Source organism: Pipistrellus kuhlii, unplaced genomic scaffold, assembly GCF_014108245.1.
Source record: "Pipistrellus kuhlii isolate mPipKuh1 unplaced genomic scaffold, mPipKuh1.p scaffold_m20_p_10, whole genome shotgun sequence".
Taxonomy (NCBI): domain Eukaryota; kingdom Metazoa; phylum Chordata; class Mammalia; order Chiroptera; family Vespertilionidae; genus Pipistrellus; species Pipistrellus kuhlii.
In genome coordinates this window covers 21,021,432-21,038,354 of record NW_023425405.1, presented here as the reverse complement: position 1 = coordinate 21,038,354, position 16,923 = coordinate 21,021,432, and the positions used below count along the sequence as shown (strand labels likewise).

Below are 16,923 nucleotides of genomic sequence, written 5' to 3'. Positions count from 1 at the left end.
AGAGAGAAAAGAAGATCACTACATAATATAAAAGAGATTAATCCAATATAACCCTAGTAAACATATATGCACCTTACATATATATATATGTTATTTCATACATATAAATATATTATTTCATATATATATATTATTTCATATATATATTATTTCATATATATATATATATATATATATATATATTTGTATATATGAAATAAACTCTTAAGAATTTTAAGGGAGAACAGACAGCAGTACAGTCATATTAGGGTACTTTAATATTCCACTGCTATCACTGGATAGGTCTCCAGACAAAAATATCAATAAGAAACAGTGGTCTTGAACAACACACTAGATCATATGGATTTAATTGATATTTACAGAACATTTCATCCAAAAACAGAAGAATATACATTATTTTCAAGTATAAATGAAACATTCTCAAAGATAGGCCACATGTTAGGACATAAAACAAGTCTATAACAAATTCAAGAAGATTGGTATAATACCACGCATCTTCTTAGATCACAATGACATGAAACTAGAAACCAACTACAATAAAAACATCCCCAAACATTCAAACACATGGAAGCTAAATAGAATGTTATTAAACAATGGATGGGTTACCAGTGAGATCAAGGAAAAAATTAAAAATTACTCAGTAACAAATGAAAATGAACACCCAACAACCCAAAATCTATGGGGCAGAGCAAAAGTAGTCCTGAGAGGTAAGTTCATAGCATTATAGGCTTACCTCAAGAAGCAAGAAAAAAATCTCAAATAAACAATCTAACTCTACACCTAAAAGAACTACAAAACAAACAAACAAAGCCCAAAGTAAGTAGAAGGAAGGAAATAATAAATATCAGAGTGGAATAGATGCAGAAATAGTATTCAATAAATCCAGTGCCCATCTATATAATAAAGAGCCAACATGGTAACCACCATTAGTGCTGGGTGGCTGTGGTGACCCAGCACTGACTGGGGCTGCTGCAGGAGCCCTGACCTGCCTACGGGGGTGTGGATCAGACCCAGAAAGAGGCCTGCAGAGAGAGAGGCAGAATCTGATCCATAGCCTCTGTGGCAGTCATTGATCAGAACTTAGCTTTCTTTCTCTCCTGGCCTGGCCAACAGCCCACCTCCATTTCTCTTCAGGCCTCTACCCAGGCTGCTGATCAGCCCCACTTTCTGATCAGGCCCCATTGATAGGCCCAGAGACACTGACTTGGCAAATAAAATGACCAATCAGAACCAAATTGGCTGGCAGAGGAGGGCAGTTGGGAGGAGATCAGGATGTCAGGGGAGGGCAGTTGAGGGCAAGATCAGGCCAGCAAGGGAGGGCAGTTAGGAATGATCAGGCAGGAAGAGGCAGTTGGGGTGAGATCAGGCCAGCAGGAGAGAGCAGTTGGGGGCTCAATCAGACTGTCAGAAAGGGTAGTTAGGGGTGATCAGGCAGGCAGAGGCAGTTAGGGTCAATCAGGCAGGCAGAAGTAGTTAGGGGAGATGAGGCAGGCAGGCAGAGAGGTTAGGGGCAATCAGGCAGGCAGGCAGGTGAGTGGTTATGAGCCAGTGGTCCCAAATTATAAGAAGGGTATCTGACTGCTGAGGGGTTCCTGATTAGAGTGGGTGCAGGCTGGGCTGAGGAAACCCCACCTCAGTGCATGAATTTCATGCACCAGGCCTCTAATTTATGATAAAGCTCTCAGCAAAGTGGGAATATGGGGATCATCTCTCAACATAATAAAGGCTATACATGGCAAACCTACAGCCAACATCATACATAGTGGGCAAAAACTAAAAGCATTTCCCTTAAGATAAGGAACAAGACAGGAATGTTCATTTTCACCACTCTTATTCAACAGAGTACTAGAAGTCCTAACTAAAGCAATCAGACAAGAAGAAAAAAATAAAGGGTATTCAAATTGGAAAGGAGAAATAAAACTGTCATTATTTGCAGATGGCATGATATTATATATAGAAAACCCTAAAGACTCCACCAAAAAACTACTAGACTTAATAAGTGAATTTGGCAAAGTAACATACACAAAATTAATATCCAAAAATCAGTGGCATTTTTATGCACCAATAATAACTACCAGAAAAACTATTTTTTAAAAATCCCATTTACTATTACAATAATAAAAATAAGGTACTTAGAAATAAACTTAACCAAGGAGATAAAGATCTGTATTTGAAAAACTATGGGACATTGGAGAAAGAAATAGAGGAAGATACAAACATGTAGAAGCTTATACTGTGTTTATGGATTGGAAGAATTGATAGAATTGACATCATTAAAATGCCTATATTATAAAAAACAAACAAACTATAGTTTTGATGTAAGTCCTATTAAAATACCAATGGCATATTTCACAGATCTAAAACAAATATACCAAAAATTTATATAAAACCAAAAAGACCTTGAGTAGCCCCAGCAATCAAGAAAGAAGACAAAGTTGGAAGGATCAAAATACTGGATATCAAGCTATATTACAAAGCCATTGTAATCAAAACAGCCTGGTTCTGTCACAAGAACAGGCATATAGATCAATGGAACAGAACAGTTGGCCCAGAAATCAACCCGAGACTTTATGGTCAATTAATATTTGACAAAGGAGGCAACGGAGCATACAATGGAGTAAAAACAGTCTCTTCAATAAATGGTGTTGGAAAAATTATATGGTTACATACAAAGAAATGAAACAAAGCCACCAACTTACACCATACACAAGAATAAACTCAAAATGGATAAAAGACTTAAATATAAGTCACAAAATAATAAAAAAAATTTTGAAGAAAACAGTCAATAAAATAACAAACTTTTTGAGTAGCAATATTTTTGCCAATATATGGCCCAGAGTAAGGGAAACAGAGGGAAAAAAGCTTCTGCTCAGCAAAACAACCCACTGTATGGGACAACATTTTTGCCAAGAATACATCTGATAAGGGATTATTTACATAATACATAAAAACTTATACATGCCGCCGAAACCGGTTTGGCTCAGTGGTAGAGCGTCGGTCTAGAGGGACTGAAAGGTCCCAGGTTCGATTCTGGTCAAGGGCATGTACGTTGGTTGCGGGCACATCCCCGGTAAGGGGTGTGCAAGAGGCAGCTGGTTGATGTTTCTCTCTCATCGACGTTTCTAGCTCTCTATCTCTCTCCCTTCCTCTCTGTAAAAAATCAATAAAATATATTAAAAAAAACAAAAAACAAAAAAAACTTATACATGCCGAAACCAGTTTGGCTCAGTGGATAGAGCTTCAGTCTGCAGACTGAAAGGTCCCAGGTTTGATTCCAGTCAAGGGAATGTACCTTGGTTGCAGGCACATCCCCAGTAGGGGGTGTGTAAAAAGCAGCTGATGGACGATTCTCTTTTATCGATGTTTCTAACTCTATATCCCTCTCTCTTCCTCTCTGTTAAAATCAATAAAATATATATTTTTAAAAAACTTATACAACTCAACACCAGAAGACAAAAAGTCCAATTTTAAAATGGGCAAAGCCTTGGCTGGTTTTGGTCAGTGGTTAGAACTTGAGCCCATGAACCAAAAGGTCCCTGGTTCAATTCCCAGTCAAGAGCATGTAACCTTGATCAGGTTCGATCCTCAGCCCTCTGGTTGGGGCATGTGCAGGAGGCAACAGTCAGTCTGTCTCTCTCATCTCCATCTCTCTCTCTTTAGGTGGATTTCTTTACTTAAAATTTTCACTTAGACATAATTGCAAAAGTGTGGCAAGGGAAATACAAATAATTTCCAGGTACTCCCCACTCATAATCCCTATTTGGTAAGAGTTTACTACATTTTCTTTCCACTGTATTTCAAGGAGAGTCAGATACAGAGAAAGGGTGAGTCTGTGTGGTATCTTGGTTTCCAAATTCTCCTAAAAATGTTCCCCTGTATCAGAACCCTTCTGGCAGGAACCTTCCTATCACAAAGGCCATAGCTTCCTTCCCCTCCTTGCCCCACCCTCTCCCTTTGCCAAGAGCACAGAAGGGGAAGAAGTGTGTGCTCGGGGATGCTGCCAAGACAGACTGTGAAGAAGGAAGTCGCCTGAGCAGAAGGAGTGTATTCTAAGGATAAAGGGCTCTGCCCACCACACCACGCATAAGACCACCAGGAAGACCCGCACTCCAAACCAATCCAACTTTTCAGGAAGAGCAGGTAAGTCTATGTCCCCTCTGCGCAGATTGTTGGCTCTTCTCCAGTGCCAAGACCTTCAGGGACACCTGTCCTATCTGTCAGCGCCTCACATAGTCTTTGAAAGACTGAGGTTTCTGACAGCTGAAGTCAGGATGGCCAAGGCTACTAGCTACGGCACTAGGGAGCAAGAACCATGTCAAGGCTTAAGGTTTTCAAAGTCCAGAAAAGGATTTAATTCATTAGACAGAACTTAGGAGGCCACAAATGGGAACAGGGCTGAGGCCCAGAGCTGAGAGATGGGTGAAGGAGAGTGTGCCAAGTTCAAAGGCTCCCAACCAGCACAAGATCATATTCACATTTGGACCTGTGCTGGGTCTCCTCCTTGTACTTGTCAATGGCATGCCTGCCTTCAAGCCCCCCTCCTAAGGGTGCTCTGAGAGAGGCACTGGTATAAGTCTGAGTGAAGAGAAGTCTTGTTCCCAGATACTGATGGGGGTACTGTGCTCTAATCCCCCCAGGCCTCCTCATCTCATCATCATGAACTGGTGGTACATGACCATCTCTGGGCTTATCGTAGTGGTGCTTAAAATTGTCGGAATGACCTTATTTCTGCTTTATTGTGAGTATTTGAGCAATCTCTTATCCCAACTCCATGTTGTCTTGTTCTTGGATCTTTTCTCAGAATGCATGGTTAAATGTATAGGTTAAGTGTTTCCACCTGAGAGCAACTGACAATACCCCTTCTCACTTCCCATAAGGCACAAAGGGCCAGGTTCCTTGCTCCACCTTGAAGATGAAGAATGGACTCAGTAACCCACACAAAGCTTTCATCGTATATCATTAGTTGGGTAATCTGAGCTGAATTACTCCGCAGTGCTTGCTATTGTTGCTAAAATCTGAAAATTCAGCTGCAGTTCATCCTATTGTTAGAGCTGTTTTTTTAAGATAATGTTCCCCCCTCGCCCCCAAGGATGGAATTTCCTCCTATGTACACAGAAATGAATTCATCTAAATGCTCAAGAAATTGTACTGCAATTGCAACAAGTAGAATCTTCTCCAGCCCCAGAAGCCAGTAGGGAAAATAAATGAGGAAGGAAATGTAGTTTAGGAGGCAGTGGTTGGGTAAGAAGTGTCTTCCTTATGACCCAATCCAAAGGTACAATTTGTATCACATCAAAGAGCAGGAAGACAATACAAATATAAATAAGTGAACATATTCACACAAAAACATATACATACATGTCTTTGTGGGCCAGAGTCAGACAGTTCTATATTTTCTATTAATAGTCACAGTGGCCCTAACCGGTTTGGCTCAGTGGATAAGAGCATCGGCCTGTGGACTGAAGGGTCCCAGGTTCGATTCCAGTCAAGGGCATTTACCTTAGTTGCAGGCACATCCCCAAGTGCATAGGAGGCAGCTGATTGATGTTTCTCTCTCGTTGATGTTTCTAACTCTATCCTACTCCCTTCCTCTGTAAAAAATTAATAAAATATATATATTTTTAAATAGTCACAGTGACCTAGCAGCCCTTGTGGGAGTGTTTGTTTGTTATATTCATCCTGCAGTTGGGGCTGAGCCAATAACTGATTTTCTTTGCAGTCCCACAGATTTTTGGCAAAAATGATGGCAGCTTCAGTCCCACAGGAAGCTATGGGACAGGTAACGTGCGTGACAATAATCTCTTCTCCATCATGTTCTAATGTGCTCAGTTCTCTTTAGAAGCCGTTCTCAGGGACTTTTCCCAAGAAGTTATTTGGCAGGAAATGTGCATAAATATCTGCTAAGTTTATATATATATATGTGTGTGTATATATATATATATATATATATATATATATACACACACACACACACACACACACACACACATATATATATTCTGGGATATACATCCAATGTATAACATGATGACTACTGCATTCTATACTTGACAGTTACTAAAAAAAAAAAAAAAATAGGTCTTAGAGGTGTTCTTATTGCAAAAAAAAAAAAAGGCAATTCTGTGAAGTAATGAAGGTGTTAGCTAATCTTATTGTGGTAATAGGTTTTGCAGTATGTTTTTTTTTTATTAAATCATCACACTGTACAACTTAAACTCACACAGTGTTATATATCAATTGTATCTCATAAAGCTGAAAAAATAAAATAAATTAAATGCAACACAATCAGCAAAAAATCTTCTATTTCGTCCCTTTCTTTTACAGTGGGAAACCAAGACTTTTATTTCTGAGATGTCTGGTCCTCAGTTTTCCTCCTAGGTCTGAGAAGGGGAATTAGTATGGAATCATTGTACATAATGGGAAAGTGTTTAATAAACTCTGACATGTTGTATACCTAAAGGAATTGTTACAAAGAAGTCCATTCCCACAAACAAATTGTATTCCACAATTTGGGTGCCAAGCACTACACTAGACCAACTAGAAAAGAATAAAAACAGGACATATTCATCAACTACAACATACAAGGCATGATGCCAGAGCTATAGAAGATAAAGAGATGGGTGAAGCACAGCTCTCCTTCCTCAACCCACCTCTCCCTCTCACTCCCTCTTAAGACACCTACTACTTTGTACATCTTTAAGAGAATGATTGCTTATTTGCCCCAGATAAACAAGACACTCAGTACACTGAGTTAATTACATGGAGGAAATACTCATGAAATATTTATGGAGTTCTGTTCAGTTACAATCCCCAAACCAGATTATTACATAACACACACACACACACACACACACACACACACACACACACACGCGGGCAAACAAAAAGCCTTTGAACTGGAGACTGAAATAAAAACTGAGTGCTGCCAAAACCGGTTTGACTCAGTGGATAGAGTGTCAGCCTGCGGACTGAGGGGTTCCAGGTTCGATTCCTGTCAAGGGCATGTACCTTGGTTGTGGGCACATCCCCAGTGAGGGGGGGGGGGGCGTGCAAGAGGCAGCTGATCGATGTTTCTCTCTCATCGATGTTTCTAACTCTCTATCCCTCTCCTCTCTCTTCCTCTCTGTAAAAAAATCAATTATATATATATTTTTTTATATATATATTTATATATATATTTTAAAGTGAGTGCTAACTTGTATGCCTTATTAATATAAGTGTAAGTAGCTGTCTGGGTCTATTAAAGAGGTCTTCAACCACAATGGACAAATAATTGGGCCATTGAGAATATATTTTACTGCCTCTGAAACCACTGCAGCTTCCTGCTCAGGCAGCCAGTGTTCGCAGGAAAAAATGAGGCCTCTTGGAGGCCTATAAATTCCCCTACTTATACTCAAATAAATATTTGCCAGCCTTTTTGTCTGCCCATAGTCTTGGCCCTGAAACTTGCTCCAGTTAGCCAGTCCTTAGCACTGATGAGTTCTTATCAAAGAAGTCTCCAAAAGTTGCTGATCATGAGTTTTCATATAGGATTTGAGGCTCCAGAACTGGAGAGAGCAGTAAAGACGCTGTGTAGAGCCTGGAGGGGAAGTGGTCCAAACAGTTCTTTGGATATAGGTGTAAAATTTAAACATGAAAAAGGAGCAGGAGGTTTCCTTCTGATGCTAAATCCATCCATTCTTCTTCCAGTTTCCTTTTCTTCCTCTCAGCATTTCACACCTACTATCACACACACACACACACACACACACACACACACACACACACACAAAGACATGAACTAGAACTTGGGGTGTGGGACATAACAAATAATGGTAGTAGTTTGATGGAAGGTTCTAAGAAAAAAAAAAAGTCGCTGAAAAATTCTAGTGCAGAGTGACCAAGAGCCCCTTGTCATCTCCACTGTCCAGAGACAAATAGTCACAGGGACTTGAAGCTGCTTTGAGTTTCTGTGTTATATTCATCACATGCCTACCTTAAAGTTTTTTTTTCCTTATAGTCCCACCAATTTTCAGGAATGGTAATGACAGCTTCAGTCCCACAGAGAGCTATGGAACAGGTAAAGAGCATCATTATAACTTCCTCTCCACCCCCAGGTTCTTATTAGTAATTTCAGAGAGAGAGAAAGAGAGAGAGAGAGAGAGAGAGAGAGAGAGAGAGAGAGAGAGAGAGAGAGAGAGAGAGAGAGAGAGAGAGAGAGAGAGAAAGAGAGCTGGAAAACTAGTTCTGTTTGCAGAGAAGGCCCCTCTGAGGGAAGAAGTTTAGGAGTGAAGCATGTGCCCTATTAGCTGGGTTAGTTGAATGCTGCTTCCTCTGCTTGTTGCAGTGATAGCTTTGCTAGATTCTCTGCAATTGGCACTTATTTCCCCGCTTGTTCCTTGGATGTAGTTACCACTATGATCAGTGCTTTGGGGAGGGGGTTGGAGCAGGGGGGTTCTTTTTACCAATCTCTCTCCCAGGGGATGCTTTCATCCCCTCCTTTTATGGCCCCTGTGTTGCCATGTAGGCATGATGAATGCTCCAGATGTGGGCTGTCAGGGACAATGATATTCTAAATGCAGAGTGATTGGAATGAGTGTTATATTCTCAACTAGAAGGTGTCTGGCAGAGTAGGAGGTAAGCTTTCCAGGTGGCAGGGCAGAGACACCAGGTTTGCCCTTAGAGAGGTACGAGTGGCTGAAATCTGAATTTTCTTCTTTTCCTAAATTTTGTATGGGCTTTGTAATCTTTCCCTAAAAATCAACTTAAACACATCTATTAATGGTGTGTTAAAACTATTCCCCTCCCCTTTTCGTAGGAATGATGGCATATTTTCACCTTGTTCCACAGTTCAAGGCTAAATATTTGAACACTCTTTGCTACAAGTGATTTACAGTATCGTGTGCTTATTTTGAGTGTTATCAGTGGGAATACCCGCATGTGTACACATATTTTAAGAATGCAATGGGAAGATGTCATCATGAACAGCAACAAGGTCCACAGGGATATTCTACCTGCTGACATCAAGCCTGTTGATTCCTAGCTGCCTTGGCACAGATCATGTGATGCTCATTTGTAAAGGCTGTTAGCATCCTCACAAATGTCAAGACTTTGAGAAGCTCTACCAGTTTCCTAAAGAAAGAGACACTTTTTCATAAGGGCAAAGTCTTGCTTTTTGTGTGTGTGTGTGGATGCTGGTGAATAATTCTCAAGATCTGGTAGACTAAATAACATTTATATTCTTATAACCTTGTCTGATTTTAACAGCATGGCCTCACTTGCCAATGAAAGTGAGATTTCTTGCGGAAGCTGGTTTGGCTCAGTGGATAGAGCATTGGCCTGTGGACTGAAGGGTCCCAGGTTCGATTCTGGTCAAGAGCATGTACCTTGCTTGTGGGCACATCCTCAGTAGGGGGTGTGCAAGAGGCAGCTGATCAATGACTCTCTCTCATCAATGTTTCTGACTCTCTGTCCCTCTTCCTTTCTGTAAAAAAAATCAATAAAATATATATTTAAAAAAAAAAAGAAAAAAAAGAGAGATTTCTTGATAAATGTTTTATTTAAAAGGCCTTGATTATGAAATCTGTGAGAGAAAGTGGAACAAATGATGCCTTTCTTGAAAATAAAATATAATAATAAAATGACTTTTCCCATTGCCCCCTTTCTTATGAAGCATTTTTGCTCAAAGGGATCCATAAAGATCTAATTAATTATATTCATGCTATACATATGGATACTGAAATTACACTGAATTAAATTCTTCCTGAATTGAGAATGATTTGTTTGCATATATTATAAAGAAACGCATGCCCCACTATATTATGACTTAGTTCCAGGGCTCTCACAACCACTATGTCATGCTCTCTTTTGTTGGATTTCCTTAGTCTGCCCCAGCAGTTGGAATTTTCATCAAGGAAGATGCTTTTTTTTGTCCACCTCTGAAATGTCTTGGAACAAAAGCATGGACATGTGTAAAGAGCAAGAATCAACTTTAGCCATCGTTAACACGCCAGAGAAACTGGTGAGAGCATGAGAAAAATACAAGAATGCAGCCCACCTGACACCAGTCTTAGTGGGATTAGAGGTGGGACAATTTGACTGGTTGAGCTGGGACGATGTAGGGGATGAAGAGGTGGCTGTCTGGGAGCTCAAGCTCCTTGTTCTGAATCTGGAGCTGGGGTAGCAATGGGATATTCTCCTCGGGTCCATTTAAGCTAGTTAAATCCATAAGGCACAGTAGTAGACTGTTTTCCTGGGGATGGGTCAGGACATTTAAAGTTCAGGGAATGACCAAATGAGCTGATGTGTATAAAAGTTGTTTAAGAACTATAGAATACTTCAAAGATGTAAGCTATTAATGTATAATCCCAGTCTGCCTCATTAATAAGGAAGATGCCAATTAACAAAATGAGTAAAACACAAATAATCCTATATAATAAAAGGCTAATATGCAAATCCACTGAATGGTGGAATGATCAGTCGCTATGACACACACTGACCACCAGGGTACAGATGCTTAATGCAGGAGCTGCCCCCTGGTGGTCAGTATGCTCCCACATGGGGAGTGCCACTCAGCCAGAAGTGGGGCTCACAACAGGCTAGCACAGTGTTGGTGGTGGCAGGAGCCTCTCCTACCTCTACAGCAATGCTAAGAATGTCCAACTGATGGCTTAGGCCTGCAGGCTCCTGGACTGTCATAGGCTAGGTTGAGGAACCATCCCACCCCCACCCCAGTGCACTAATTTCATGCACCAGGCCTCTAGTTAGGTCATAGACTTGGGATTGCTATATACAATTATGATAATAAAAAAGCCAACACTATGGAAAAAAAGCTTTGTTTTAGTATCTCCTTTATGCTCATAACAATTATGAGGAGGTATTATTAGCTGTAGTTTATGAGGAAATTAGGGCACAGAAAAGTACTCTGGCCAAAGCCATACACCTACTAAAGGACAGCAGATGGAACTGAGATCTCTCTACCTCCAAAACCCACACTCTACTCAATTTAGACCCTAATATATTTTACTTTATAGTTACCGCTTCACATCCTAAGCATTTGCTAAGTTTTAGACATTATGCTACATAAAGTAATAGTGCTTCTTTCCTTCTATCCCTTCAACCTTCTTCTAAAAAGTCGTCCTGTTATTGAGAAGAATTTGTAACAGGGTTTTTTGTAAATCTGGGAGGTAAATGTCCAACAAAGAGTTAAGAACTCTCATGGGAAGGAAAAATACTTTAACATAGAGAACGAGGAGCAAGAGAATAGGGAGAAAAGAAAAAAAGATAAAGGAAATGGAACAGAAAGTCAATAATCTCATTGCCTCTACTAACCTTTATGCTTTGTGGCATCTCAAGTGTAATCCTTGGCATTCTCTACTACTTGGCATTCTCCACCATGCCAATCCCAGAAAAAGCTCATAACACTAGTTATTTGCTGATTATTCTCAAGTGTATCTCCAAATTAGCCTTCTCGAGGCCACACAGCATATATAAAATATATATATATTTAAAGTGCAGGGAATGCGCTTTGATCTTTAAAAAGCATCACAAACTCACCATATCAAAGTGAATCATTATATTTTACTCCAACTGCTCTTCCTCTTAAATTCCAAATGCTTGTAAGTAATTGTGTCACCCAAGAGCAAATGCTGACAATTTCTGGAACTTGATTTTTTCTATTCTCTCCTAAATTAGTTGCTAACCAAGTTCTTTCCTATATTTGGATAGCAATAATTCACCTATCATCTGGATTTCTTCAAAATTCTTCTAACTCCTGTCTTTATCCCTAGTTTTGACCTATCCCCCACAGAACTGATATACTGAAATAAGTAAACCTTTTAACTATCTGTGCTATTTGCCAAATTAAAATGGGTTAAAGCCCAGCTTCCGTAGCATGACATATAGTACAGCCTCTGCCTTCTGCCAAGGTTTGTGTGCCAGCCCACTTCCGTTCTAGCTCTGCACCAGTCACATTGAACATCTTCTAGTTCCTCAAATGCTCCAGGTTGCAGTGCAGTCTGCTGTGATCTGATGCCCCCTCTTCCAAAAGGGACAAGTCCTAAAATCCATAAGGTACAGAAGTAGACTGTTATACTTTTGCATATTAGCCTTTTATTATATAGGATAATTTGTGTTTAGACTGTCATGTTTTTGCCTGACAAACAGCTGTCTCCTTAAGTTCATTTCGTATATCACTTCACCTATAGTCTTTCTGGAAAACCCCAAATTCATGTAAAATTGATTACTTCTTTTTTCTGCCTGTGCCAGATCTAGCACATATTTTCTGGGATACCTCTCTATACTATTTGACTCATTATCTTCTCTTATTAGACCTGTGGATCTTCAACATGTTGGCATGACTGAGGTTTTAAAAATGGTGGTGAAATCTATGCACCTCAACCCAGAAACATTACATAGGCACAGTATTTTGAATAAAGTCAGGAGTTCCCAGACTTCTGGCTGGGGTGATTTGTTGTTCATTAATTAACTATGATGTCTTGGATTAGCATCAAGTTATGAAATACTCAATAAACACTGATTATTTCTCATGGAATTATCTCCTCTAGCAATATACTGTTAATCTCACTATTTTCTCAAGGAATTCACTTGACCTCAAACACCTTATTCAGAGAATGAGATTTCTGGCAAGGAAAATAATCCTATGCAGAGAGAATCAAATAAAGGTATATTTGAAATTGCCTTTTTTGAGATAGTATAGTACCTTGCCCTTCATTTTCCATAACCTTGGAATACGTTAGAAATAAAAATTTTTAGAGCCCTACCATAAATCTATGAAGATCTACTGCACCAGAGCCCAACAGCTTGTATGAACAAGAGCTCCAAGTGGTCCCAACACTCTGTGTAGACTGAGAATTACTTCTTTAGGATTTATATTGAGTGGCAGCCGCAGAGTCCTCTACCAGCCTTCCTTGTTCCCAGAATCAGATATGATCATGGGCCCATTAACCCCAGGAAGCAAGAACAAAGAATCTTCTATTAAACTGTTTGCTTGTTTTTTAATTTCTAGATGTTCCTCCAGAAGATAGCTGGACCTGAGAAGTATTTTATTGGCTTACTATACCAGCATTCAAATAAAAATTGGCACTGGATCAACAACTCTGTTTTCAATGGCACGTATGTGAACAACCCACGTTTTTCTAGGGAACTTTGTTCACTTTAAAAGTCTAGATGTCAGATTCAGTGGACTTGTCCTGGAAGAGCACAAAGCTGAGACCTAGTTCTCTATTCTATTTCTTTCCTTTCTTCCAACCCATCCATTCCCAGAGATACATTTTTTGGTAATGTTTTTATTATGGAACATACCAAACATTTCTAAGTAGAGAGAAGAATATTCATACAACAAATTATTTTGTTCAAATTAGGATCCAAACAAACCCACATATATACCATTTGTTTGATCTAGCTCATTAAGTCTCTTTTAACCCACAGATCATATTTTATTATTAAGTTCTAACAGGTTTCCCAGATGTAGCTTTTTTATCCAGAGAAAAATAATCATAGGCAACTTGTCTCTGTCTTAAAGTTATAAACTTTAACTCCCTGGAGCTATCTCCTGTCTTTCATTCTATGGACATAGCATTGATGGAGAACATTGTCAGTGTACATCTGAAGATGCTGAGTCATATAGAAAGCAAGTCCATTCCCTGCCTATAACTGGGCTTCCCACAGAAGAGTGGAAATTAATATTCACTGTCGACTAAATTCCAGACACTTTACAAATGTCACTCCTGCACTATCCACAATGATGCTACAGAAAAAAAGCTTTTGTTAATTCCCATTTCACAGACAGCTGGATGGAGGATAAGTGACTTAGAAATGTTTTGAATGTCACCAAGCTGGGAATTAATGGAGCCACGTTTTGATCCCACATAACCTTGACTTCATAACTCTTGACCTTTTCATGAAGCTCGACTCTTTCCAGTCAGACCAAAAGGGCCTGATTGACATAAAAAGAGGTGGAAGAAGGCCAATGAAGTATTTCTTTCCTAAAGCCACCTGCTGCCTAGGAAAAGAAATATCTCCCTCCTCAGTCCTCCTGCAGTGCACATAGTACCATCGGTACTAAAACATTATTTCTAGGAGGAAATGGGACAAATGGCCCATGCAATGCTTCTGATCAAACACAGAGTGAGCCAGACCAAGACTGTGAGTCCATAAACATTCACATGAGAGTTGACAGGACTAGAGATGGATTTGGAGATTAGAGGGGGACTGACATTGGGAAAAGGCAAGGCTGAACTGATAGGCCTTAACCATGTTCTTTTCTCATTCAGGGTTACCAATCAGCTTCAGGATTTCCACTGTGTGACCATAGGCCTAACAAACACATTTGATGCTGCGTCATGTAACACCCCATACCGCTGGATCTGTGAAAAGCGTGCCAAGTGATAGCGTTCTCTGTGGTCTCTAACAAGAACAACCAACATACTTATGAAGATAGTGGAAGAGAACATTGCAATCAGGGCTGATCCAAGAAATAGAGAATATCAAATTACTGTGTCTGTCTTTTATGGGTAACTGGCTGAGCTCCCTAACCAATCTTCAGGGCTAATGCACTGGCCCCTTTGCAGATATACTTGCATGTACACAACTGAGGCAAACTCCCCATTCTGAGCCAGTAATTCCTTAAGACCCCATTTCCTGTGAGAGTTGTATCTGTGATTCTTTTTTATTTAAACCGGTCATGTAGTCAATGATCCATTCGTGCATCTATAAACTAGAAGATGCCTGGCTGTTTGGGGGAATGAGCTTCTGTATTCCACAAAAGAGATTGAATACTAACCATCTCCAGGAAACACGATCAGTTTTGTGGAGGCAACTTGGCTGGTATAAAGACGGGTATTTTTCTGTAGAACTGAGCATTTCTCATTGGTCAACAGGGCAAAGCCTGTTGCCAGGGTCTATCTGATCCTCAGAACACATGGCCATACTACCAGAGAGAAACTGTAGACTGAGCATTGTGAACAATATTTAGAAAGTAGCAATGACGCAAGATGGATAAAGTTTACTTCTGTGCCCTCATCTCTGTTCCCATGAGACCCCTCCACACACCCTTCATCCCTGCTCCTGGTCTGAACTGAGGCCAGGCTCTGGGAAGGACTCTTCGAGTCGAGCTTGGAGCAGAGAGAGTGTTGTTCCAGGGAATGAGGAGGAGTCTTGGCAGGCCAGAAATCTGCTAGGAAACCCCTTTTAAGACAACCCAACAGCCAAGATGACCAAGCTGACTGAATCTCTGTTCTTCAACAAAGCTCTAAGAGAGACTCAAGCTAAAAATGTTCTTGGTCTTGGCCTGAATCTCCATTTTAACAGATTCTGATTATCTGATCATATTTGTTGAGTATATTTTAACAAACTGGGGTAAGTCTCCTGGGCCCCAGTGATCACAACATGTTCCTCTTTACAGTTTTGGAGTGACCCTGCCAGGCACAGCCTTGCACTGGTTGACATCACACTCACCCAGACTAGTCCAGCTGATCAAGAATTAGAAAAAGGGGAGGGATGCTCAAGGAAGCATTGGGTGGAGGCAAGGAGTGAGCATATAGAAGAAAGGGCACACCAGGAACAAATGGAAGTCGTGCAGAAGGAAATCAGAGTCCATTTGGCCCGATGGGAAGGAAGGCAAGAAAGAGGTAGAAAAGTTATGGGGTATCCTGTCTGTTCTCTGTACTCAACATAGGCTACAGACCCTCCTCAGTGCATGGAAAAGAGAAAAGAGATACCCGTGGGTTTTCAGTAGCAAGAATTAAACCATGAGAGACTGTACAAAATAAATGGAAATTATAGTCACCTAAGTAAAATGCTTACCATTTATGTCTAATAATGTAATTGTCATTAGATGGATGTCAAATTAAATTATTGTCAGTTTTATTTTTATTACATCACTGAGCTCTGCTCCTATGTTACTAAGCTTCATAGTGTTTGGTTAATTAGCATGCCACTCATTTATAATTTTAAAAAAGCACATGTGATAATTAGAACTTGCTTGAAGGAGATTGCCAGAAACAATTTGTGTTTGGGGTAGAGAGGATGTTGGAATCTTTAGTAGTCTCATGGTGTTCCCAAAGACCAGTGCTGCAGTTGAAGAGGGAGAAAAGGCTAGGTGTGTGGTAAAACACACACACACACACACACACACACACACACACACACACAAACAGAATTCTAACCAAAGTTAAGCCTCACAATTCAGACAACAGAGAGAAAACCACAACCATCTGTTTTGAGAAGGAAGAACTGTAGTTGCCACACTTCCTATGCGATGACAAGAGAGATTGCAAACTTTTAGAGTCCGGAAATGTAGACATCTAGTGATTTTCCTAGGAGACAGACAGCTCAAATTTTCCCCAAGATAAGAAGGTGCTCTGCCCCAGTTCTAAAAATGGTCCTGTGAGCTGGGCTGGGGTGTGGGTGTGGAGTATATGAGAAATATGTGGACTATGGTTTAAATTTATTACTGGGGGCATGGGTGATCAGATATTAGGATAGATAAATGCCACCGTATTGGGTAGCAGCAGTGTGATTTTCATTTTTTTATTATATATATTTGTAATCCTCACCTAAGGATACATTTGTTGATTTTTAAAGAGAGAGGAATGAACAAGAGAGAGAGAAAGAGAGAGAGAGAAAGAGAGAGAGAGAGAGAGAGAGAGAGAGAGAGAGAGAGAGAAAAGAAGAAGAAGAAGAAGAAGAAGAAGAAGAAGAAGAAGAAGAAGAAGAAGAAGAAGAAGAAGAAGAAGAAGAAAAATAAGGAGAAGAAAAATAAGGAGAAGGAGAAGAAGAAGAAGAAGAAAAACATTGATTGGTTGTCTCTCATAAGCTCCTCTACTGGCGTTGAACCCACAACATAGGTATCTGCTCTGACCTGCAATCAAATCCACAACCTTTTTGGTATACAAGACAATACTCCAACTAACTGACCACCCA

The 16,923-nt window shown here is 40.1% G+C and overlaps 1 protein-coding gene across 2 annotated transcripts; it reads left to right on the top strand.

The window, feature by feature from the left end:
* The first annotated feature begins 3,978 nt into the window (after window positions 1-3,978).
* CLEC5A (C-type lectin domain containing 5A) lies at window positions 3,979-16,112 on the top strand. Of its 2 annotated transcripts, XM_036429035.2 has the most exons (7): window positions 3,979-4,140; window positions 4,638-4,738; window positions 5,720-5,779; window positions 8,000-8,059; window positions 9,864-10,000; window positions 13,007-13,113; window positions 14,274-16,112. In XM_036429035.2, exons 2-7 carry the CDS (start codon window positions 4,657-4,659, stop codon window positions 14,386-14,388), a joined length of 561 nt encoding a protein of 186 aa, XP_036284928.1. In that variant the 5' UTR covers window positions 3,979-4,140; window positions 4,638-4,656; the 3' UTR covers window positions 14,389-16,112. The 2 variants fall into 2 exon arrangements, with proteins under 2 accessions (XP_036284928.1, XP_036284939.1); XM_036429046.2 differs by lacking the exon at window positions 5,720-5,779.
* Window positions 16,113-16,923: the final 811 nt, after the last annotated feature.

What these genes read in the sequence shown, in the direction of transcription:
- CLEC5A (XM_036429035.2), top strand. Translation starts at nt 4,657, where the DNA reads ATGAACTGGTGGTACATGACCATCTCTGGGCTTATCGTAGTGGTGCTT. An exon ending in CACAGGAAGCTATGGGACAG is followed by an intron (nt 5,780 to 7,999) that starts GTAACGTGCGTG and finishes TTTTCCTTATAG; the next exon opens with TCCCACCAATTTTCAGGAAT. An exon ending in AACTCTGTTTTCAATGGCAC is followed by an intron (nt 13,114 to 14,273) that starts GTATGTGAACAA and finishes TTTCTCATTCAG; the next exon opens with GGTTACCAATCAGCTTCAGG.